The following is a 27,111-nucleotide window of genomic DNA, read 5'->3' as shown; positions in this document are numbered from 1 at the left end:
CTATCTATCTATCTATCATTTGTTCTTTCTGACTGCCATTCGTTTTATTTGCCATTCCATCATTCATTCTCTCCGTCTATCTTTAAATCAGTTGTTCTGTCTTTTTTTAATTTTGTCTGTCTGAGTCATATGGACCATGTGACCTAAAATCTGTCTGTCTGTCTATCTATATCATTCTATCATTCAGTCGTTCCATCTCATAGGAATCTGTGAAGTGTTTGAGCCTATCACCTGTGATTGTGATTGACTAATTTACCTACAGTACATTGATGATGTCACGATTTATACAGTGCCCCTTATATGTTGTGAACAAGTAATATTTACTGTGCCTAAATTAAGCTTGCCTTTTTTTTTCTTCTTATTGCTGTCACCAGCCTCACTACTTCAAGAAGCAACCATCACGTTCTTCTGACTCTCTAATGAGCCTAATCTTTTATTAGACCTGGTTTGGCCTGAGGCCCTTACGAGAATGGCCCATGAGTTCCATGTTGGTCCCCAGCAACCGTCTTTTTGGCGCCAGGCTAATGGTTATGGATGTGGCAGTGAAACCTAAGAGCAGTTGCTAAATATGTGCTAATGTGCTAAGACTATCAAGTCCACAAGCAGAAGGCACGTGCTTGACAAGTGACGTCAGAGTGTGTTGTGATACACTAGATATGGAGTACTCTCATGTTCGCCTACCCTTAACCGTGTACAATTATTCATTAATGTTGTGCATATGACCATGAGCAACAGCACTGTTATTGTATCATGAAACATGGTCCATATGACTCATGCACGGTATATTTCAAGTCTTCTAAAGTCATATAATAGAACTGTGTGATGTACAGACCATAATTTTACCTTCTATTGATATTTTTCCTTTTCAGTGAGCTGTGAATCTCTGCAACTGAATAATTGAGTCATTAAGTTGCAGCCAGAATCAAATTAATTATTCGAGAACCGATGTGTTGAAAAACAATGCTTCAAAACAATGATTCATTGATGACCACAATTATAATTTCATCACAATATTCTCCAGTGGAGAATATGAAGAACATGTTCAGTAGAGGAATCCTGTGAAAAATGCATTGATCTCATTCTCATTGATCTGTTGTCTTTTTTTTTTTGCTTTACCACTCAAAGTTGCTTTTATGCTGTTACATAACCATGAACTTTCACTTGTTAGCCAGCACTTTTTTCTTATTGCTAAATAAAAATAAACACTTGTTCCAGCTGTGACCAGCTGTAAGGGGTTGAGAGGGCGGCTGCAATAACAAAACGCCTCCGCTTACTCCGGCGCAGGAAGATGGTTTAGCTTGAAGACACTTTGGACACAGATTGCTGATATTTTCTGACAGTTATTGTGGTGATGTGATGCTGTGTTTGTGTTTTTGGCATTTCACACTGCAAAGTCTGGAATCTTTGACTCTCATCTATCCATCCATACATCATGCCACATTTTCTTCCTCTTCCTTTCCTCAAGCCAAAAGTGTATGAAAGAAATCTGTCAAACACTGTCAGTCAGGTAAGAAAACATGGAGGAAGTGCAGGCGGTATTGCAAGAAAAAAAAAGTTTTGATTTAGAAATGGCTTGATCTCAGTAGGAGGAAGAGCTTTGTAGATTTCAGTGAGCCACATTTCAAAATCCTACAGATACAAACACGCACGGCACCGCGTTTATCACAGAGCATCTGACAGAAACACACCAAGAAACCCAAATCACATGAAAGTGCAAAGAGTATGTTCATCGATCTAAACGCATCGATTCAGCCCCTGGGAGATGTTGACCAGTCAAATCTTTCCTCACCTGTCCTCCACCATCATGAAATCACAATAACTGCGTTAGACTAAACTGGGAAGGGTCACAGCACTTACAGCACAAGCGTCTGCTAAATGATTCAATGTGAATGAGCTTCAACACCAAACTGAATTCACTTGAAGTCTTTTCAATCTGACCCTGATCTGTACCATTCTAATCAGTTTGTATAGACTGTTCTCAAACCTAGTTGTCACATTTATTCAGCACTGATAGATAGCCGACGCTTGTCAGTGGGTTGTCCCCCCTCTGCTGGGAATTCTGGGAATGGAGCACCCGTAGCTCGAGGCTTCAGCAGTCCTGGTTTCTTCTGCCTCGCTCTCCTCCACCCCAGTGTAAAGTAGAACCAGATGAGGTTATTCTGGGCGGCTTAGTCCAACCTATCTGGAATGGCACGGCACTCCAAATGCAAGGAGGGTTTGGAGGCCATTTAACTATATAAGGATAGAGAGTGAACATGTTGTACGCTAAAATTCTTTTGTCATATCGAAAACACAAGTTTTCAGTGTGAAATCATGGTATGGCATAGAATACACTTCATTATGTTGGGCTTATGTTGTTCCCTTCCATTTTAAAGAGCTGTATGTGTGTTTTACACATAAACCTCTTAAAGATGTAAAAATGAATAATTAATCTGTCGTATTTTACACCACCTCATTTGCTCCTTCAGAAATCAGCAGACAATGTAAGAAACTGCATTTGTTTCTTTGCATTTAATGTTAAACCAGGATAAACTTCTTACTGTAGTACAAGTTAGTCATCTTTTTTTTCTTTAAGAATGATAACTTTATTAAATCAGTTACATAAAAAGGTAGATTGGCCTAATTGTATCCAAAAAGTAAGACTGATTAGTTTTAACTTTTTTGCTAGTTGGTCAGACTTCTTATAAGACAGTCTTAACTTAGCAGCTGTGTTAAACTTTATGCAACTGGCCCCAGAAACATTTCTTTGCTGTACTCATGCAGTTTGTCATGGTTTCATATTGGAGTAAATATACATTGCATGAGTATTTTCACTTCTTGTTTTTCTTTTCATTTCCTTTGACCTTTCCCAAGAGATGGTGAAAAAGTAATGAAACTATAATGCCATAAAAGTGTAGGCTACTTTTTTATGGTCTCCGCTTTTTCATTTAACATTGAAAATGACAATTTGAAGACCAAACAAGGACCAAGATTATGCTCAAGTTCAGAAAGCCTCAAAATCCCCATTTAAACCTGGTTTCAACGTCAATCTCAGGTGACATTTTGTGAACGGGTTGTCAGAAACACCCGTGATCCCTTTGCACAGTAGTGAACACGGTTTTTGCACCAGAAGTAAAAGTGAGAGTAGTCTCGCCATTATCTGGAAAACAAGGTAATTCCCTGTATTTTTTTTTTATTTTTTTTTTGTGCTGTTTGGCAGTATTCAATACTGTATTGTGTGTACACTACACTGACTCTTCCGTGGAATGTGCCGTCTCAGTTCTTCTCTGTGTCCAGCTGGTCTTGTGTCGGCAGACACTCTCGTGCCAAGTTCTGCCAACAAAGATCCGCATTATTCAGACCTCTGGAGAGCTGAGCGCCAGTTTACTTTAGCCTAAGAGGTTAGTCAAGAAGGCTGATTATAACGTAATATTGATATCTGTATTCTTTGATATGATCACTGAAAACCATTCAGGTGTCTGTAACACAACTTCGTGATTTACAGGTCAATTTTTCAAGTGGCTTTTGTAACTAACACAGAAAGTTAGTACCGGTAGTTGGTGTGTGGATGGAAAAAAAAGCTAAATAGCAGGCAAGGTGATTAAAAAAAAAAAGAAAGAAAGAAGAGAAAATACACCCGTGTTTAATAAAGATTTATGTTTTAATTTTAATAATTATTATTATAACACTTTTCTTAAAGCCTAGATTTATAATGTTTATATATAATGCATTATAAAAGTATTTTTGATGCATTAATTATGCCTTTTAATGCACCTTACAATGCATTGTATGGTCTCATGAATAATTGTAACCAGTTATAATACTTAGACCTATATATTCATTGTTACACCTTTAGAAAGTATATTGTATTAAAATACATAATAAAGAACCAATTTCAGATGTCACAAGGACTCAATCATTTTAACTTTGCTTACAATTATTTATGAAAAGATATAATGCATTATAACATACATTATGAATACCTTTATAATGCATTGATTGTACATAATTGCTTTAAGTAAAGTGTTGTCATAATAATTTGTATTATTTTATAATTTAATTTTATTATTATTACTTCTATCCTAATAATATTTTTATTATTGTTTTATACATTAAATGCATTATTATTAACAACATTTTTAATAATTAATGATAAAAATAATCACTATAAAATATTCTTAGCCCAGTAGTAGGCAGATTACGATTGCCAAACGATGTAGCAACAGCACATTAATATAGAATTCAATAAATAAATATTGACAATGTGACGCGTCCTGTTTAATATTAAGCTTTGAAGAAGCTTGAATGCTTAAGTGGAAGTGTAAGCGAAGTGTCCGAGGCAGTGGTCAGGTCACACATGACAGCACTGATGTGATGAGAGGATCACAGACAGCTGAGCTTCTTCATCTGAATGTCCTCATGACACGGTGATAAAGCCTGTCAGCTCGTCTCACTGTGATTGTCAGAGCACTTCACCCGGGCCATGACTGCTCATACTGCAGTACACACACACTTCACATGCTCTCCTTGGCTTCATGAACATGTCAAAGCAAGACCTCCATTGGTTTGTTTTGCCTGTGGCTTGTTTTCGATTTCTCATTACAAGAATTATTTTTCCAGATCTTGCAAGTATTTTTACTTCAGTTTGGACTAATGTGAGCATTCACATTCTCATTTTCTGTTGTAGTTTGCTTCATTATTGCCTGGTTTATTTACATTGGAAAAAAGAAATAAAAAGAAAGTTTGTCAGGTAACCTAACATTGTAACATCTTAAAATGAACTGGTTTTATTAAAATCAGGAATATTTATTTATTTATATATTTTATTTAAAACCAGTGTAGATTTATAATATATGCTGTCATATTGACTATTATTGAGGGATTTAACAAACTAACTCAATTAAATAAATATATGTTGAAATTATTAAATACTTCATGGAATGTTGCAATAAATAAATAAAAGTACTATAAAATGTAATACATTTAATAAATGCAATGTTTCATGATATATTGATTTCCTTTATGTTGTCTGTTCACTACATTTTACTTCAAGGTATTTTATTTTGTATTTCACATTACTTTTTATTGTAGATTTTTATATAAATTTCACACCTAATTTATTTATTATTACATTTTAATCTACTTTTATCTATTGCAACATTCCATGACATATTTAAAAATGTCATTATTTAATACAAACTGTTAAATCCCTCCATCGACTATTGTTGGACCTATAAAATAATAAAAAATAAGATTTATAAAATAATTATTTTTAAATGATTGTAATTATTTTCTATTTGCATCAGCCATATTTGTGCAACCCTTATAAATTTAACTTTAGTAATTTTCTTAAGCAACAATATATATTACTTTCAAAGTTTGGTGCTCTTTGGTGTGTGTGTGTGTGTGCGTGCGTGCGTGCGTGCGTGTGTGTGTTCTCCTCCAGTGACTCAGAGTCAGATGAGTTCAGTCACTGTTTATCATGACGTGTTGCCTTGCAGTGTTTGTGGTCTGTTTTTAAAGGATGAAAGAGAGGCTATGTGATCGGGGGAAAGCCCTAGTGCATGATGGGATATTGGAGGACTCTGGGCAGGGTCAGTCTTAGGTCATCATCAGAGGCGTGTCACTCTAAACTTTTCTCTGTAATCCCTTTCGGGCAAGGATGTTAAAAACAGTTCACTTCCCCTAATGTGTGATCACTTCTAATCACTTTTCAGTTGACTGTGAGAAGTATTTGTCTCTCCATTTGACTGCATTTGTCTCTGATTCAGAGTATTTGCAGTTTTTATTCACATTACTGCTTAATTTAACATTGTTTTCAATAGCAAATAAAAATGCTTTGCAATGTCAGTCATTCCATTCAGTCCGGTGCACAAAAGAATAATATATCACTCTTTTTTTAACACTTATTTATAACACTTTTTTATTTTTATTCCTTAATTCCACATAAGAATAAAGTTGAATCATTTTAAACACTGATTTATTTTTATTTTCACTCATCAGTGCAGTCCACACAAGAACAAAATCCCATCATTTTTAATATTTATTAATAACACTATTGTTTATTTGTTTGTTTTCTTTAAAATATAGTAAATAAGTATAATATCCAGTAATAATTAACACTTTATTTATAACAATAATTATTATTTTTTATATTGTTCAGAGAAATCTGTGGTTAGTTTTTATGGGATGTTTTGTAAAGCTTGTTTGAGCCGCAGTAACCAAGGGAGGTGGGAAGGGTCGATAAATAAAGTCAGCATAGTTAATGACTTAGGGGTCACTCTTTTTCATCCATAACTAGCCAGTTATCTGTCATCCTACTGATAGCAAAGCAGTGATACTCAGACACTCATGACTCTACATTAACACTAGAGATAAACCTGAAAATGTCTACATTTAATCTCTCTTTCTCTCTGTCTCCAGACCACTCCAGCTCCAGCGGCACGTTGTCCTTCCAGCATCTGCGCTCGCAGGGTCCCATCCCCACGGCCCACGTCATGCCATCTCCGTCCAGCTCCAAACTCAGCGCTCCCTCTGCCCCCACCAGCCCCTGGAGCAGCTGCCAGCTCCCCTCTCCCCTCGACAGCCCCCTGGACATGAAAGACCCCCGGCCAGTGCGCCGCTGGTCCTCCCTCACCCGTCTCACCGGCCAGGAAAAGACCAGCCCTTCCGGGAGACCGTCGTACCGCACGGACCCTCACGGATCCCTGGATCGAGGTGTGCTCTATGGCTACCGACAGGACCCTCTTTATTCAGACGGCTTCCTCTCCGAGAGCCTGCACAAACTTACCACCAACTCTGACTTTACGAAGTATGACCTGGGCAGCAGTAACACCCTAGGTAAAACAGACTCGTCTTGCTCGTCTCCGCTCAAGCCCAGCACGTTAGACCTCTCCTACAGTGCCTTACCGGAGAGCAAGACCCCCACGATCGGCCTGGCCGGGCCCGGGCAGAGAGGTCCCACGCTCAGGCACCAGGCCGTGGGGGGGTCGCCCATCCAGCCGGCCGTACGGACGCAGATGTGGCTGAGTGAGCAGATGGAGTACCGGCCGGGACCAGAGGGATGTGGCGGCTCGTGGCAACAGGAACAGCAGCAGCGAGAGCGGCTACGGCAGGAAGCAGAACTCCCACAGGTCAGTTTGCAATGTTTTTGACAGGGAATATGAATCTGAGAAAAATATGCAGGGTGCTCTAGTTGTGTGTATAGTAAAGCGGATGCTGAATTGTTTTTATGATACCATTGAAGAAATGTCTTGGTTAAATGGTTAATAGCGCCCTCTGCTGGAGACAGTGGTAGAGTAAATTATCCTTCTGTTTACAGCACAAGCCATACAAATATGCAGACATTCTTTTTTTTTTTAAATACATGTTTAAGGGATGTTCCAAATTGCATTGTGTTATATATAGTATTATTTATATACTATTATAGTTTTGATTTTAAATTTTTCAAATTTTGCTTTAATTTATTTTGATTTCGATTTTGAAATTTTAAAATAAAATCCTTTTTTTTTTATTTAAACTTAGACATTTTACTTTAGTTAGTTGCCAAGGCAAAATTTCCAATTTAATGAAAAAAAAAAGTTTGGCCTGTAGTATTTCTGCTTGCCCTTCTAACACTGTCAATTAAAAAAAAAAAGGTAAATTTGGAAAATTAGATAGATAGATCGATAGATATAAAAAAAAATATATATATTTAAAAAAATATATATATATATGCATTACAATTAATCAAAATTATTATTTCGAATTATTGTGGTAATTCATACCTCAGATGCTGTCAGTAGAGTTTAACTTGTATTGCACTTGAATTGAAATTAACTTTCAAATAATGCTTTAAAATCATAGTGAAATTTTTAAATCTGGCGTTTTTCTGAAATCTGTGTCTTACATACCAGAATATAGATAGTAGTTGGAGTGGAGGGGTGAAAAGTTTGATGATTCCTGGCATCAGCCGAAAAGGAAAGTCATTTCAGAAACAGAACAAGTCTATGATTGAAATCATGTGCACTGTTGAATCATACACAATATGACCAGGAATGTGCATTAAGAAAGTAAATAAGGTCACTTTTGATTTCATGTTGATTATGGTCTCCTGTGCCGCGGGCGTCTATTTTTAGTAGTAAAGACCCAGTGTTTGTTCCAATTGGATGTCTTTGAATTTCTCTGCTTGAGGCTCAAAATGTTTTATTCAACCTAAAGAGAAACCAAAAACATTTGTTATCAGTGGAACGGTTTTATTTGCTGCATTTACTTCCATTCAGTCTTATTTCTCAAAGACTTGCATTATGAATATGTATATCATTACTTCATAAATATATTCTTCACACAGAGAACACAGGAACACAGTGATTGTATAAATAATGTAAAAAGGTTACAACTTTGATTATATAATAGGCAAACCAGTGTGTTTTCTCATTAAAAAACATGACTGTGTCCTTCTATTTATGAAATACATCTGATTAGGAGTGTGTATCTACAGCTTTGATAGCAGAAAAAAAAATCCACATGTAGTATTTTTAGGAATAGTGTCAATGGCGTTTCATGTGATTTGAGAGCTTGTCTATATTTTCAGTTTAATTCATTTGGCCGTATACTTAAATCCACTCCTGCTGTTCACAGAAAAAGAATCTAATTTTGAGGCAAATCCCATTTTTAATCCTTTATGTTGTTGTTTTCGTGAGCAGTTAGAGACAACAACCACTAGAGGGCGCAGTGAGACTGGAAGCAATGCACCCATACTTCCTGTCAGTTTTAAAGCCTCAGTATATTTGAACTAAAATGGAGTATTTTTGATCCATTTTGATTTTTTTTTCTGGACCACATTCTGCAGAGTGATGCAGTGGTAAACCGTTTTTGATCAATTTACTGTAGGCCTACCCCTCCATTAAGCATACATCTTGCAATGCATGTATTGTAGGTTAAAGGTGTTGTAAGCAAAAAAAAAATAACCCCAGACTCCAAAAAAAAAAATCCCCACTGACTGATTCAAATAAGTGAAATATGTGTCCTGAAAATGTGTTAAAGCCAAAAAAGAGCAAGGGGATTAGCCCACTTTGGAAAACTAGCCAATCAGAAACATTTTCTGCCTATCAGTCATGCACAGTCAGCCTAATGTCTGAAATCGTTTGCAGCGTTTTTAAAATGGTTTTGGAGGTAGAGTGAGTGGGAGTCTCTTATACCGATTATTCTTGTTTCGGGCCATTTTCGGGTCACATGAGCTTGACCAGAATGAGCATGAGCAGTAGAGCCACTACAATAAGCAGGAAGTTGAGCAGCAGGTTTAATCCTCGGTTATTGGTCAGATCCATACTGATGGGATGTTCGGGTTCAGCCGTGGTGCCGTGTAGCCCAAGCGTATTCGGCCCCAGGTGGAAGATCTTCTTGTTTGCCAGTGAACACAGGTTACATCGCACCGCTGGTCTCTCATATGCCGTAGAAAGAGCTAAACATGATTGACAGACTGACATGAGCTTTGCTGACAAGACACAGTCATAGAAACAGACAAAAATTGGTTCTCTTATGTATTAGGTCTTATTCAAACAAACTTTCTGTGACTTTGTGATCATTAAAATACTGATTTTGATTGCGTAACAAAATTAGTACAGTGGGAGTATCAGTCAAAAACAGAAGCAGCACACGTTTTATTGCACACACGTGATCATGTAATTTTTTTTTATTGAGCAAGTGTTTTTCAGTTTGGCATAGTGTGTAACGGAAGACGTGACTCAGATGATGACATCACTCAGGCCCGCAGGTGACATGCGCTGATGGGATAGTGACAAAGATATGGAAAGACAGTTGCATGCTTCATAAGTTCATAATGAAGACTGGTCAGTTCCTCAATCCACCCCAGCATGGAGCTCCAATCCTGTTTCAGTTGGATGTTACCTAATGAATTGTGATGTTATATAAACTGTACTTACACCAACCATCTAAAAGTTTGGGGTCTGTACGATTTTTTGAAAGAAGTTGCTTATGCTCGCATTTGTTTGATCAAAAATACAGAATGATTTGCTGCTCAAAACACATTTCTTATTATTATCGATGTTAAAAAAAGTTGTGCTACCTCTAACCCTATATTTCAAGGTTTTCTTTTCTTCTTTTTTTTTCTTTTTTTTGATGAATAGAAAGTTCAGAAGAACAGCATTTATTTGTTTGTTTTTTTGGTAACATTATAAATATATTTACTGTCACTTTTGATACATTTAATGCCTCCTTGCTGAATTAAACTATTAATTTTAAAGAAAAAATACTGACCCCAAACTTTTGAAAGGTAATGTTACTATTTATTGGTATTTTTTGGTATTAAATGAAATTGTTCAGTTATACTTCATATTTATATTAGTCTTATTTTGCTTCGTCCACCGGACGAGTTGTTTTTTCACAGTGAAACAATGCATTATGAAAATAGAAAGGATACATGTGATGCTGCCTTAGCTTTTGGCCCACAATGGAATTAAATTAAATTGTGTTAGATGTTATCACAAATATATTGGAATTTTACCAGCTGACTCTCTAGTTATTGATGTCAGGCAGCAACATCCTCTGGAAAAGTCTTATTGGTCAACCACTATCAGTATTGTCGTTCTCATGTCACTCTGAATTTGCTATTTATAATGACATCAATCATGCAATGTACAACCCAACTACTCAAAACCCGCTATAAAATAATAAATAGCTTTGCCCATCCACACCCTCCGCCCCTAAACGCGATATGCCCCCCTATGTACAGTCCTTCGCCCTCATTGGCTACAGGGGAAACTCCCGCTCACATTAGCAAGACAATGATGTAGATGAGCAGCAGGCAGATGAGGATGAGGCAGAAGTTGACGAAGAGCTCCTGCATGTTTTGCTTGGCCTGCTGGGGAACCTCCATGGTGGACGCCCGGCGAATGGCCGCCCGTGTGATGTGCTGCACCTTGTCCATGCCGAAGCGGGGTGGGTGGGATGGATTAGTGCAGAGAGAGGGGAAAGGAAGGAAGAACGGCAGTACCGCAAGCTGGGGAGGAGAAGCGCTGGTTGTGGTGATCTGGTTGCCAGTGGACACAAGGCTGAGGGGAGGGAGCAGACAGATGAAAGAGTGAATGTGCATGCAATATTCACACGTGACATGCAGGTCTGATAGATGTTTCAGAAGACTTTGAGACTGTAATATGTTCTTAAAGCGATAGTTCTGCTATCATTTACTCACCCTCTAAACCTGTATGATTCTGCAGAACACGAGATGAGGATATTCTGAAGAATGTTGGGGTCCAGATAACATTGGACCCCATTGTATAGCCAAACATGTACGAAATATCTTCTTTTGTGTTCTGCAGAAAGGTGGGTTTGCTTTTTTGGATGAACTATCCCTTTGAAGGTCCTTTCACAGGATTTGCATTTTGGTTGTTCGGATACAAATGTTGCAGAAGAGTGATTTTACAATGTAGTATGGTAGCAAGAATGTGTCAAGTTTATACCGTGTTAAACATGTACAGTATTTAAACAGGAATTTGGAACAGAAAACTGTTGATTGCTTTAATACATTGCAGAAAGAAAGAGAGAACTCAATGATCATGGGTTCATGACATTTTAAGTCTTGGGATGATTTTAATTAATTGAACTAAGGTACTATGTCTAAAATGAAAAATAGAAATTATGAAGCATTAAATTCAAGATATCTTCATAAAGTTTGACTATTTTTAAGCATTTCTTGTTGCATTGTTGTGAGACAAAATCATTATATACTCTACCTTTCACAAGTTTGAGGTTGGTAATTTTTTATATTTTATGTTTTCGTCTCACCTAGGCTGCGTTAAAAAATAATAAAAACAGTAATACTGTAAAATATTACAATTTAAAATAACTTTTTTCTATTTGAATATATTTTAAAATGTAGTTTATTCCAGTTCTCAGTTTGATCCTTCAGAAATCATTCTAATAATGCTGATTTGCTGCTCAAGAAACATTTCTTATTATTATCAATATTGAAAACAGTTTGTGCTGCTTAAGTTTTTTGTGGAGACCGGCATACCTTTTTTTTTAAAAGATTGATAGAAAGTTCAACATTGAAAGTAGAAAGCTCAAAAGAACAGTGTGTATTTGAAATACACACTGAATATTTTTGCAACATTATACATTTCTTTACCGTTTTATTATGATGTGTTTGATTTCAACTTAATGCTTCCTTTTTTGAATAAATTTAATTAATTCAAAAAGAAAAAACATCATGTGCATGTACATCATGTGAATTGTCCGGTACTCATCGGCCGCGCTTTGAAAGGTCAGTGGAAGGTGAAAGGTCGCTGTCTCTTCATAATGTTCAATCAATTTGCAACTGATGCAAGTCAAATAAAATTGCTTTTAGTCACAAATTGAGCATTCCTATGCCTTGCACAGTTTCATTTTCAGATATGTCACCTAAAAGCAAGATGCTTGACAGGTTTCTAAAATTAAAACCACAGGGGTCTCGGTTCCTCTAGATTCTTCATTCAGAGTGGATTTTTCAGTCTTACTCTTGCATTTCCACCAAAAGATGAACTTGTACAAAGCCTTGTTCTATTATACATCAAGTGCAATGTCATTAACTTACTTTATTATTATTATAATTGAATACTTCCAAGATGAGACTTCAGCAGCACATAGTGTGTCTTTATATAACTGTGTAGGAGTGAGCTTATTTCTTTTCATTATACCGTCTTGGCTCTGAGTGAATAAAAAGAGGTGGCTTCAGAAAGATGTCTTATATGGGTTATTTTACATGTGTACAAAACAGCCTAAATCAGGATTTAGCACTTCGCCTCCGGAAAGATTAGATGAATCCCTGTTTTCGGCGAAAGATAAAGTGGCCTTGATTATAAATCTTTGTCTGTTAGCGGAGCTCTCGTCTTGGACAAGCTTATCTCTCTCTTTCAGACTGCTGCTCATTCCTGTTTTCTCGAATCTGTAGGGAGTTCTGTCTTACAGATGCATTCGGCAGAGTAACATCATGGTCATGGAAGCACCTGTGGCCTGTGTTTTCATTGGCCGCTGCATTGCGTTATCTGCTGCAATAAGGTTATTCTTAGGATTGGAATTACCCTTTGTGGTCACAATATTCCACTGAAATCATCCCTCAGGAGCCTGACTCTAACTTATCACCAAGAGGGTAATGAAGGCCTGGGATGTTGTTGTTGTTGTTGTTGTATATGTAGGCTGTGACTACTTTAGACTAATGGGAAACTGTTAAATGGAGGATAGTGTTTTTGTGAAGTGTAAGATTGGCTTGTTTTCATACCGAACAGCCTAGTCTTACTTGACAGAAACCAGTTCCTTTGCAACAACTTGTAAAGATATGAAACAGGCCTTGAATATTAGCGTGCATGTTCAACATGTAACTCCATTTCCACAATTTATGTTGTTTAAGATGGTTTTGAAATCTTCAGCAGAGGCTTCCTGTCAGGAAAACAATGTACTTCTCTTCTTTAACAGCTGCTTCAGTTAGCATGCTTTTTTGCAGTACTTTAGCTGTTTAGTTTAGTTCATTTGTGCTGTTCTGAACACCTCACACCATGAGCATTGCAGTTTGTTTAAGTTTAAAGTCAAATTAAAACTTGTATTTTAACACAAGAATCCATCTCATGTAAATGTCCCCTAAGGAATGCATCTAGTGAAGCCAAAAATGGCCAAAGTAAACACTTCCAACGGTAAATTCTAAAATTGGAATAAATGGATAGAATTGATAAAATCCTAAAAGGTCATGGAAAAAAGTTCTCAGTTCTAAAGTATTTATTTGACTAATAATTGCTTTGCAACTTTTTAGTGTTATTTAGGTACAATTTAAAAAAAAAAATCCTTCATTTTAATAAATGACTGAAAAATGTATGGAAAAATAATAAATTATGGCAATTTGTTGGTCAGAAAGTTTAGGAACCCAATATACAGAGCTTCTTTAAGACTAGTTTAAAGACAATATTTAAAATGTCATCTTGCACAACCCTACTTACAGTAGTTGGCCATTTTTGTCGAGTACTTGAAGAAAACACTTGTTTGGTGGTAGTGGTAGGAAAATAGTTTGAAATGTTGATAATTTGAGGGTTTTGTTTGTGTATTTTACTTTATGCAAATGAAACAATGCTTTGTGGGATAGAAGTATGTTGGGTCTCATCTCATTTTCACCTAACCAACGAAACCTATTCCTCACCGATTGTTTTCATAGTGTTCTTTGCATCCAGCTGGCCAGTGTCACTGTGGAAAGAGGTTAAGTAGACGAGTGACTGACAGTGAAGCCTGGAGTTGAGCAGTTCGTTCAGGCGCCCAACACGTGACATGGAGGAGATAAACATGCTGCTGGTGACGACGGGCTTGCGAGAGATGTTTGTCAGCACTACAGGACACCAGCATTCCATCGCTCTACTTAGCTAGTCAGGAGTCAAGTCCTCCATCACCGCTGGGAATGATAAGATCATTAACAATCTCCTTGGGAGGGTATCGAGCAGGTCATGTGCTTAAGATACCCTTCCTCATATGGTTATTCTGAGCAGATTTGTATCAACTCTCTTAAGCCATCCTTTGGCAAAAAACGCCAACTCATTGGCATTAAAATGCACAGACACTGCCAAGAAAGTTGTGAAAAAGAGAAAACAAGTGGAGCAAAAAATAAGATAGAATCGCACCAAAAAAGGAAATCATCTGAAAAGCTGGCCCGGAGATTTCCCAAGCCTGAGTATGTTTATGTGCATATTTTTTACTCTGCACAAATAAGTCCACTTAAGGCCAAGCGAGTGCACTCAGTTGGCCTCAATGCTGAACTTTCCATGATGGCATCGCAGAGCAATGCAGAGGGATTTTTTGTGGCTTGGTGATGCCTCTGAGGGCATGACTCTTAACAGGTAGGACAGTGCCTGTTGAACTGGCATTAGGAAAGACATTTTTGGCCATGCTCACTATGGGTTGTGCCTATACAGTTGTATATTGATATTTAATTGTTTTTTTGCCACTTTATTTCTTTAAAACTTTAGACCGTCTGATACAGTATTGATATAATTTTATACAGTTTGATTAAAAAATAATTAATAATCAAAACATTTAATAAAAAAAAAAAAATGAAAAGTCTGAAACTAGTGTTTTTATAAATGCAGTACTGGACAAAAGTGAAGCAAATGATACCACAGATTAATTCTCTCACCGATTCTTTCACTTTTGCTACAGTTTTATTCGCAATACAGTTATGATATTGTGATGCAACAAATGTGATGACTTGTTTGAATTATCATGAATGTACTGCACTATATATAGCGTTCAATGCTCAAATGTTTGAGTCACAACAGAAATTGCTAATCACAAAAACATATATATATATAATTTTTATGTAATTTATAAAAGATAGCAGTTTTATATATAATATAATATAATATAAATTATATACAATTAAGAATCTGTTGTGGCATATATATATATTTCGTATACATTTTATACAGTTATAAAATAAATTATATAAAAAATATATAACACTTGACAATAAGGTTCCATTTGTTTACATTAGTTAACGTGAACTAACGATAAAAAATACTTCTAAAGCGTTTAATAATCTTAGTTAATGTTAATTTCAACATTTACTAATTAATTAATTAATAAATACTGTAGAAAATGTACTGTTCATTATTAGTTAGTATTAGGTAATACATTGACTTGCATTAAATAAAACCTTATTGTGAAGTGTTACCAAAAAATTGATATAATGTTTGGTGATATATTAAAATGTATTTTATATTTCATATAATTTAAATTAAATTCTAGAATAAAGTTTTTTTTATTATTATTATTATTTTCATAATTATATAATCATCAAGGTGAAAATGTGTTTGTGGTGTAATAAACCAGATGCTACAAATACATTGATGTATATAAAGCTTCAATATTTGCCTCAGGCCTGTGCAGAGGCCACAGATGGATGTGTGCAACCTGTGGTGTGATTCCTGCTTTAACAGGCTTCTGAATGCAGTTAACCTATCCTACTCTGCAGGGCCGCAGTGAATGCAGCGAGCTCATTTGTGCTGAAATGAAGGGTTGTCAGATCTCCCTGTGGAGTGCAGATCTGGAGTGTTGTGTGTAGGTCAGAATCAGTCTAGGTCACGTCTCCCCGATTTGTGTTCGGAGAAGAATGTGCCTGGCTCGCTGTTTATCGTGAGCGCACAGAGCGGCACTTACAAAGACCAGCGGACAGACCCAAACATCAAAACTCTGATTAATCTCTGACTCGATGCGTTCTGAAACATCAGCCACTGCTGTGTAAGAATATAAAACCGATGAATAACCCTCCGATTATTCATCATAATACCTTGGATATTTTCTGTATTCTTACTTATGAAAATGCGTGTCGCTGTTCAATCTCGAAAAAGACCTATCTATGGGGATTTGAAAAACTTAAATAACCTTGTCAACAAATCAATCTTAAGAAAGCACTGTGAATTTAGGCTGGTTTTGGATTCGCTTGACACAACACAGATGTGTTTCTATTTTTTTCTGCAATGTAAAAGAACTTGGATGCATTTGGTGAAACAGTGACAGACACAATAGCCAAATGTGATAATAGTCAAAGACAAAATCTAGATAAACTGATGGTGGGCTGTTAGATGACTATTGTGGTCCATCCTTAAACTGATATGCAAGGTATACAAGAAAAGGTTACCTACCTAAATCTGTAGATGAACAGTACTGGGGATCAATCCCGTTGCTCTGGTTTTCTTTTAGAGGAATGGAGGGTCTGTGGCAGCAATGTGGAGTTCGAAAGTTTATGGCAGAAAAAGTGAAGGGGTGGAGTATAGGAGGAGAGAGGAAAGAGTTGAGAAATGCGTAGGAGGGGTCTGAGCTATCTCATTCTTTCTCACATTTTTTTTTTGGGGGGGGGAGCTTTTTACAAGCTTTTATCCTCACAAAAACAGCATACCAAAATCAGGTTGTAATGGATAGTATTTATATGTCCTGCATTTGGATGCAGAGTCACTGTCACTACTAGATGAAAGAGTATTAGTATTATTATCTTTATTTATTTTTTATTCAATTTTATTATTTTATTTATTACTGGTGTTTTTTTTTTCATTGCAGCCAATATTATTTAAAGCAAATTTATCCATATACAGTATAAAATAAATAATTTAGAATTTATGTGTTTACTAGTTGATAGAGTATAGACTGCAGTACTATTATTTTATTTTTTGCTGGTGAAATTTTACATTGCAGGCAAAATTAAAGTAAAGCAAATTCATCCAGGTCTGAAATAAATGATATATATTTTAATGAATTAATTATACTTGGAAAACTTTGAATGGACAAAATAATGTAGAATGTTTAAGGGTTAGTTCACTCAAAAATGATCATCATTTACTCTCCCTCATGTCCTTCCAAACCTTAAAGACTTTTGTTCATCTTCGAAACACAAATTGAGATATTTTAATGAAGTCTGAGAGATTTCTGTCCTTACATAGACAGCTATGCAACTATCACTTTGACGCTTCAAAAAGTTCATAAAGAGATTGTAAAACTAATCCATATGAATCGAGCGGTTAGTCCGGTTTAGTCTGAAGAGACTCAATCGCTTTATATGGTGAACAGATTTAATTTTTGGCTTTTATTTACATATGGAATTATAAGAATTATTACATATTACATATTCATCAACCCACGGTAGCTCAATCACGTTTGCTTCCATATGTTCCGCTGCTGTTCTGTTCATCATAAGCGATCGAGTTTCTCCGAAAATTTGGACTAAACTGCTCGATTCATATGGATTAGTTTTACAATCTCTTTATGAACTTTTTGAAATGTCAAAGACGTAGATGCATAGCTGTCAATAGTTGTGTGGACTGTCAGTGGAGGAACAGAAATCTCAGATTTAATTTAAAATATCTATCAAAAATTGTGTACTTCGATTAAGGTGTCGACATGTCTTACTTCTATTGCATGTGCATAGTAGGTTCACAGCACACAATTTCCCAGTTGTGTGCAAATAAACTGCCATTTAATTGCACATAATTGTGCCTAATATATCGTTTTTCTTGCATTTGCATGTGTTCTCTACTCTGAACTGTTCAGCCCTCGTGGAATTTACTCTGTAACCGTATCCAGCAGCTCTCAGTCTCACCGGAGATTCCAGTTGCTGGATTAATACAGATATTCTCTTGATGTTGCTGCCAGAACAGCATGTGCTCTAAATGACCGGTTTTATTGAGAAGATTGTCTGCGAGATCCTAATAGACTATAAACATCTTCAACCTATGGTGTAAGAGCATCCTCAGGGGGCACTGGGAACTTTCTTGCATATTTTTTTTTTTTCCATTATTTGAGTTCTATTTTGAGATAAAAACATCCCAAAGTTCTCTTCCTTATAAGGAGCTCTGTTCGCTATAGACAAGAGAAGCTTTAAGAGATTGAAGAGGACATGAGGAATGGAAAAGTAATTACGATGGCATCCAATTTCAGTGTAGTCTCCGGCCAATGCGAAACAGTTTTTTTGGTGAGGTCTGGATGAACACCACTTGACCAAAACCATAAAATGTCAATGTCTAAAAGCACAAATGCACACTAGTTTGAAGGTTTTCACCAGGCTTTAGTCTCCCATGGACAACTAGCTTCATCAGAAAGACTTTTTGAAAAATGTTTGCTGTTGAACACCATGGCTATGCTTGTAAACCAGGACTAAACAAGCATAAACCAATTGCATGTAAATTCACACACTACACAAATTGGTATAGAAACATTTTAAGTTAGAAATTGCTAGTGAATTTCACAGTTATAGGCAAGTATTTTCTTGCAAAACATACTCTAATGATCTATTTTAACTTTTTTTTATCGTGTACTTGTCTTTTTCACAGATTTTTTTCTCTCAACAACTCCTTTAAAGCATCTCAGTTCTTTGTGAATGTGCACTAGTTAGCATACAAGTTGTTCTCACTACCATAATCCCAATGCAACAGGACATCGAGTGTGCAGTTTGGCTCGGTATACATGCTGTTCTTTATGGACAAGCTCATTAAAATGAAGGAGGTCAGTCCTCTGTGTTGACCTTGCTCTCCGTACCTTGTTTGCAGAGTGTTTATGGCGTGTTAATGCCTGGTTGCCATGCGCATGCATACACATTGTCCATTCGCCTGTGCCATGCCCTCTGGCCAGTGCTGGAAAGTTTGCTTGTTAGGTGCAATACATCCATGTCTCAACTCATTGTTCAGCTTAGCACACCCGCTCCCTGGATCCAACAGCTGTCACCAGGCCACACCACACAGAGGTGCCTTTGGGCTATAACAATGTGTGTGTGTGTGTGTGTGTGTGTGTGTGTGTGTGTGTGTGTGTGTGTGTGTGTGTGTGTGTGTGTGTGTGTATACAGTGACCCCAAAAGGTATTTGGACACTCAAGTGACACTTAACATGTCTGAATGTCACTGCAATTGCATTACATACCAGTGGCATCTGTAAACAAGAGCTTTTATACATACTTTTAATTAACTGGTGCAACAGCAATTTGAAGTCATTTCTCCTCTAGTTCACACACAGATGTTAAAGTGTCCAAAGATGTTTTTTGTTGTTGTTGTTGTTGTTTTCATTTTGAACAATATTTTAACAGTACTCAATGGTAGAAGAGATATTGTATCTCAATGGGACCTTTCTTGGTAAAAAAATAAAATAAAATAAAACATATTAGCCCATTAGTGTCCAAATACTTTTCAAGTCTTAATTTTGAACGCCTAAAGAAAAATCTTGTTTGAAAAAAATATCACTTGACATTTTTAAATGTCGCTGAAGTGTCTAAATAATTTTTTGGGACACAGTATATTCAGTTTTATCTTTGTGCTTTGTTTTTATGCAACAAGTATTTTGGATCTAGAATTGCTTAAAGCAAACACTTCAAAAGATCACCCACATGTGCTAAACACAGATAGGTGATTCTCAAATAACACACTACTAAACTCCCCACTGCATCGCAAATGGCCACAGCACTGCCTTAATGGCCAATTCTGAGTACAGTCACCTCGAAAGGAGCCAGCGTGTCTCCCCTGTGTTGCCCCAGCTTGCCAAGAGGTTGATGGACGGCTGTCTGGAGGGCCTTCGAGAGAGCGCAGTGGCAGGGTGCGATAGAGTTCAGGGAATTGGCACCAGATTAGCTGTGCATTGTGGCAGAGTGAAACTGTTCAAGTGCTGTAGCCGAAAGCCATCAGACCTTTCCTGTGCCCTTTGGTATGTTTGAGAGAGTGGATTTGACTTTTATTCTGTTCACCAAGAGTATCAGTCCTCTGCGAAAGAATCACTCTTTCTAATGCCTACCAGGCTATGCTTAATTTTTAAAGAGTGCTTTAAATATTTCAATTTTAAAGGCCTTATTAAATCTTTTTTTCTAGCTTTTTGTCCATGTCTGTTTGCTTTGAGTTCATCTCTATGCTACTCCTAAACATTGACAATTAACTTAAAAACATTTAAATTATTATTATTATTATTTTATTTTTTTTAGATTATATTTATTGGATACACAATATATTGTTATTGGTTATCAGCCAATATTATTTATTTATTTATTTATTTATTTATCAGTATCAATGTCAGCCAATATTTGATTGCTCAATTCTGCCTGATTTTACATTCAGATTATCTTTGCTACCATCTAGTGCTTACTTAAGTCATCATTTATAATGTTTTATATGGCTTGATTGATATTATTTTTATAATATGTTTTTCATAATAAATAATATAATTGTATATGTTTTTTTTTTTTACACAAAATAGTATACAATTGTATTTAGAATTCTATACTATTAGAATTAATCTGCACTGGTCAAGTGATTTTATGGGGTGTTTAATGGATCTTTTTCATAGAGTTAATGTTTAGTAGTTAATAATAGAATATGCAGAGGAGGTTTCTCCATTGTCAAATGAAGACCTATTCAAAGATGCTGACTCGAGGGGAACAAGAACCAAAGGGAGTTTAATTAAAGATACAGCATTTAGCATTTTCTGGCCTCCATCTACTTTAATGAATGAGGTTCCTTCCTCAAGCAGCTGTTCCTGTCTCAGACGGTTTAAACAGCTGTGTCCTGGAAAGAGACAAACACAACACTGCTGTCAGGAACTTTGAGGAGCAGGTGGAAGAGCAAGTTTAAACAAACTCCTGACTCATAAAGCTTTTAGTTTATGTAATGGCATAAAATTAGGGTAAACACAGACGTTTATTCCCGTTAGATGCCCACTTGCCAAGAAGACAGGCGTTCTTTGGGCTGATGCATGTTTTTAAGGAACATTTTTCATAAAAACAGAGACAGATTTTGATGCCATAAATCAGTGCAGACCTATAACAGTCTGCATTTATGACCGATTTACTGGCCTAGGGTCAATATAGTATCTAAAGTCCTGGTCTTGATAGGAATGGCATGGTACTTTTGGCATGTGGTAACAACACCTCCTGGAGAGACAAGCTGGTGGGGAATGACAGCTATGCCTGGCCTACATGCTCTCCACTCTTCAACATAAAGCCGGGTGGCCAGATGCATGGAGATTGGAGACGTCACAGGACTGCTGGCTTTCCTTCGGTTCAATGGTTGAGCTACTTCCACCTGTCACAGGAAGCCAATTAATACTATTAAACATAATGAGATCATTAATGTCTAAGGAGTTCTTATAACCATCAGATATTGCCCTGTTAGACTGGTCAGTTTTGCTTTCATATTCGTTCTCATTATCGATCATAGGTTTGTTCTGATGAAATTAATATAAACTAGAACAAAAGCCTGTGGAAGGTCGAATGACCGATATGTTGGTTTACCATTAAAATATTTTTGTGATGACGCAAACTTGAGTAGTGTGCTGGACTTATATTTTTCAAGCTTAAGTAAAGTATGCTTAAGCATCATAAAAATAGTCTACAACGTGTGCACTATATGGTCATTATGTGTGAAAAACATAATGAAATCAAAGTCTATAGTGACTGATAATCATGTAACTCGTCCTAGATCTCCTTTCAAGAACATTACAAGTAACTGTCCAATATTTGAAAGAATCATTCGTTTAATGTCTTTTATTAAAATAAAGATTTTTGTTTTTTTAATTAAGATTGTTAATATAACCAAATTTAAATTATTTTAAGACTTACTGAGGCCCCCTGGTTGAGAACTACTACTCTAAATGATTAATTCACGAAGGAACAAAGGATTTTCAGTCAATAACAACTTAAATTTCTGTTTGTTTTTCACATAAACATGGTGCACAAGTCGTATAAACTATTTTACTATACTTTTATGGTGCTTTTGCACCCTTTTCATGTGGAAAGAGACAAAAAGTCTTTCTTGTTTACATTTTTGGGTGAACATCTTTTAAGAGCGAATAGATGGAACTGCCTACTCAACTTCCCCTTATCCATTCCCTGTCATCTGCTTCCCAGCCTGTTTGTTGTTGCTGCTGCCAACCACCCAACTGGTTATGGACTCCTCCTGCGCAGCTCGCCATGTACGAGTGCTTGGTGCTCTGAGCTCACATACTGTGGAGATTTGAGCCAGTTTGTTTTGTTTGACTGTTAAAAATATCCCCAGCTATGTGAGGAGGTGAGGGAGGCCTGGCAACGAAAGTGGCACCACTTCTTATCACCACTCGGTTTGCTGCGGGGACTAAAATCTCTCCAGAGGCAAATAAAGGCATGTTTGCAGGCTCGAGTGCGCCACTGATATGTGCCGCATTTATAGGGTTGGCATTTGTGAGCCTGGCAGCTGGTCAAGTCTGCAGAGTTTGGTCAGGGAAACAACATGGACTATTTTAAACAGTTGATGTAAAAGGTTAATATATCTGATAGCTGGTTGTCCGCGGTTGCTCTTGTGCAAACCACATCAGTTGAATATATAGTCCAGTGGACGGTGGTCATTGGTCTCATGGATAAAATGTACCATATCCCATCCAGTGCACAAGTGCAGGATGCCTAAGAGTTATTTTGATTCTTAACAGCTGTTCCGATTACAAAGATTCAGAAAAGTTGTATAGTATGTAAGGATGTAATGTAATGTAGTAAATAAATGAATCATTTTTAAATTATTAATGGTTGTATTTAAAGGGGTGGTATAATGCCCCTTTTTACAAGATGCAAAATAAGTCTCTGATGTCCCCAGAGTGTGTATGTGAAGTTTTAGATAAAAATACCCCACAGATCATTTTTTATAGCATGTTAAAATTGTCCCTTTTTGAGGGTGGGCAAAACGCATCGTTTTGTGTGTGTCTCTTTAAATGCAAATGAGCTGCTGCTCCCGGCACAGAGGGCGGAGCTTCAAGAGCTTGTGTGTGTTAGCAGGCAGCTTACAGACACGCACTAAAATGCCAGAAACTGTACTGCCTTATATGTTCAAACCAAAGTCGAGACTTAAGAGGAAGTGACAACATGTAGAATGCAACAGGACGTTTCTGAATGGTTAGTTGATGAATTTATGTAGCTGATGTGGAGTTAACTATCTCCAAGTCATTGATTAGCATATTCTTTCATGATAATCTATAAATTACTTGTGTGGGAACTGTTGTAATGTCTACAGTGACATGCTATTGCATTTGTGTTATGTACTGTATTGCAATAAATGTGAAAAGACGACAGCTTGAGTAGACTCACAAATGTGCTCTATACTACAACAACTCTTCCTCTTCTCAACACTGCTTGCATGTTCCCGGGGGCGGGGTTTATGTAAATTTTAGGCTTTGTGATGTCACTAACCCGGGAGGAAGCTCGTGTAGTCCCTACCAGCCGTTTGTTGTAGTCCTTAAAAAGCTATTTCTGTAAAAGAAAATATCTCCCTTTTCTTTGAACTTTGAGCGTTGTAACTTTGCAGATGTTGTTTATTCTCAAACAGCAACATTACACACTAACTAAAGTTAGAAAAGTGAAATTATAATCAACCACCCCTTTAATAAATGAAAACAAATCTCTCTCTCTTTCTTTCGGCTTGCTCCCTTTTTGTCAGGGGAATAATCCGCACAGATGATTTGGCACGTTTTACGCCGGATGCCTTTCCCAGCACTGAGAGTGTACTAACTCTGCAATCCCAGTGCTAGGACACACTCACACACACTACGGCCAATTGTCTTTAGAGGAAACCCATGCATTTAATTTAAAATATTCATTGTAAATGATTGAATTCATTTGAAAATATTTCTGAAATTGTAAACATTTGTTAATTTAATTTAATCCTGAATATAGATGTTTATGGTATATTAATAAAGTAGCGATTTAAAATATTTTCAGAAAAATATTTTATTTTAATGTATTATCTTTTATTTGTATAAATATTTTAAATACTAAATATATAAAAAATATATTTTTATTATTTGTATTTATTTGTTTATATTGTATTATTTTAATATTATTTATTTTATTTATATTTTAGGTATGTTTTATAATTATATAATAAGGTTTTATTTGTTAACATTAGTTAAGGACTTTAGTTAACATGGACTAAGAACGAACAATTCTTCTACAGCATTCATAAATCTTAGTTGATGATAATTTCATCATTTACTAATACATTATTAAAATCAAAAGTTGTATTTGTAATCCTTAGTTAATGCACTGTGAACCAACATAATAAAAATACAACTGTTCATTGTTTGTTTAACTAATTTTAACAAAGATTAGTTGCTCATTATTAGTTAATGTTAGTTAATACATTAACTAATGCTAACAAATGAGACCTTATTGTAAAGTGTTACCAATATTTTTAAAATAGTTTTTAGAAATATTTTGAAGGCTCTAGAAATTGAGCAGTTTCACATAAAGGGGCTGATAATTATTATAATGTCCCATATATTCAATATAAGTCTCAACAGACTTCCCTCAAGCTGTGTGGAGTATAGAGTCATCCTTCTAAGTCTGCTGTATGTTTGGAGTAAAGCATGAGATGTGGCCTTATCAGTGACCTCTTCAGCAGGGTCCTTTCAGCTCCTCATGGGGCCATTTGCAGTGTTCCCATTTAGCGGCTTTATGACTTGTCACCCTTCACTCAAACACGCACTGTTAAAGATTGTGTACATACCGACTTAAGGGCTATGAGGAAACTATATGTTTGGTGTGTGCCTGTTGTTTTTCATCACCTTTCAAGGGAATTCTAGAAATCAGGCCTGGATTATAACATCAAATCCGAGATGATCTTGTTTTTTTGGGGACACTGTTATGTTCAGTTAGCCCCTGCTGGCAGGTTACTAAACTACACCATTACAAGAGCAAAAAGCATCGTTCTCCATTGACAGCCGTTGAAAAACTACAAATAATTATATCATTATAATACATATATTTTATATATTATATAACATAACATATAATATAACAATATTATGTAAATATAATTTATATATTATATAAATATCTATATAATTATTTATCCTAACTATATATATTACATTATTATAAATTGATTATAAACAAATTAAAATAGGCTAAATTCTAAATAAATAGATATATTTTATTACATTAATTTGCCATTCAAATCACATACTTCCAGGGAGTCATGCGCCTCCTTGGAAAAACCAAGTAAAGTTAAAACCAAATTCATAATTAGATTCAGTAGTGCAAAGACTCGCTGTCATCCTCTAGGCGAGAAGAGACCTTTACGAACCCCCTGGAGTTCTTCACTGGAATGCTGCATGGCTTCGGTGGCAGTTTGTTGCCGATGGTGATTATGATGACAGAGTATGCTAATTACTGTGTGCTTACCATAAGTACACGCTAGCCTGACCCTGCGTGTTTACAAAATGAGGAGTTCTAATGCTATAATTATTGTTTTGTGCAGATGCTGAGTGGAACTTCTCTCCCTGTCAATACCCTGGTAAAGATTAAGGAGGGACTCCTGAGGCAGAGGGAACTGGAGATTGACCGGTGAGTAAACAAAGAAACTTTTTGAGTGCTAATGAAGTCACACACAAAGAATAAAAACTATTTATCAGGGCGTGCATATAATATTATTTGGGCTGTCAAGCCATTAACATTTTTAATATAATTCATTACACAATGTGGTGATTAATTAATGGCAAATTAATCACACATCAAATTTGCCTGAGAAATTATCCCCAAAAGGGGTAATTTCATTATTGTGTTAAATGAGAAAAGTATCAAATAGACATTACAAAAAGTATTAAATTATTGAAACCAGGGTTTAAATTGGGCCAGATCTTTGATTCAAGAATTTAAAAAATCAGCAAATTATTCCTGGTTGTTTATCAATATAATCCACTTATGTTTCAATAAAGCAATGCAATGATTATGGTGCAAGATGATACGTGATGTAACGGCAAAATATGTCCGTCTGATGCAACTAAAAAATTACTCAACCTTGCCAAGAAATGTCATGCAACTGCTGTCAAAACAAGACTTTTCCTGACCTCCCACGTAAACAAAATAATGGATTCATCCATTTTTGTCTGTAGCTTTGTCATTAGCTCATGTTTCTGGGGAAGGGGCAGATGTTTCATTAATAGCATTTCATTAATTTAACACAACATCAGCTGTGCTCTGGACTGTGACCCTGTAGTGACTGCGTTGACCTTGAGCCGGTTGTAATTATAGCATCATGCCGTCACCCATAGTGTTGCTTTGCTTTTAGGTTAGCTCTGACAGACGGAGCAGTGCCACACATGCCACAGAGCAGACGGCCACTGTTCAGTCTGCTGTTTCTGCTCACACACAAACACACCGCATATCCCTGCCAACAATTACACATGAGGAAACGAGCACGCTTTTAGCTGGGCATCACTTTCCTTTTTGTCAGGCTTCTAAATCCAGTTTTGCTGTCCATTTATATATCGCGCATTTACAATTTTGTTTACATTATTAAACTAGCTGTAAGCAATGTTTTGGAACTTCTGCCAGAATTAGTCACACATTCTCTTTCCAAAACCCCACCCTATAGAAATAATCAGGAAAGAGACAGCATCAGGATATCTCAATGTCAAAAGCAATCAAAGCAAAATAGAACAAAAGGCTTAACCAACGACTGCTTAAGAGCTGAAGGATTTTTTTAAGAAACGCTTCCTGTTTCCCATACATGCGGTGCTTTGTGAACATGAAAAAGTATTAAGTGGTAGAAATGATCTTCTGATTTGTAAAAAAAAAAAAAAAAAAAAAAAAAGTTAAATATAAACACAGTAACACATTTTCACATATGAAGACCCATTT

The 27,111-nt window shown here is 36.2% G+C and overlaps 2 protein-coding genes across 3 annotated transcripts in view; one reads left to right on the top strand and one right to left on the bottom strand.

Moving 5' to 3' along the window:
* The window catches only part of cep85l (centrosomal protein 85L), a 59,336-nt gene that overhangs the window by 20,896 nt on the left and 11,329 nt on the right, over positions 1-27,111 (top strand). For both annotated transcript variants that reach the window (XM_081377830.1, XM_081377829.1), the window contains exons 3-4: positions 6,403-7,112; positions 25,730-25,815. In XM_081377830.1, the coding sequence (XP_081233956.1) occupies positions 6,403-7,112; positions 25,730-25,815 (796 nt within the window). The remainder of the gene's footprint in view (positions 1-6,402; positions 7,113-25,729; positions 25,816-27,111) is intronic.
* Positions 8,199-16,745, bottom strand: pln1 (phospholamban 1). Its single transcript, XM_081377833.1, has 3 exons — positions 16,632-16,745; positions 10,752-11,030; positions 8,199-9,421 (listed from the first exon to the last, which is right to left on the bottom strand). The coding sequence occupies exons 2-3, from the start codon at positions 10,904-10,906 to the stop codon at positions 9,403-9,405; spliced, it is 174 nt and encodes a 57-aa protein (XP_081233959.1). The 5' UTR covers positions 10,907-11,030; positions 16,632-16,745; the 3' UTR covers positions 8,199-9,402.

This window comes from Scardinius erythrophthalmus (assembly GCF_964197995.2).
Source record: "Scardinius erythrophthalmus genome assembly, chromosome: 11".
Lineage (NCBI taxonomy): Eukaryota > Metazoa > Chordata > Actinopteri > Cypriniformes > Leuciscidae > Scardinius > Scardinius erythrophthalmus.
The sequence above is the reverse complement of the archived record's forward strand: the minus strand, read 5'-3'. Positions and strand labels throughout refer to the sequence as shown.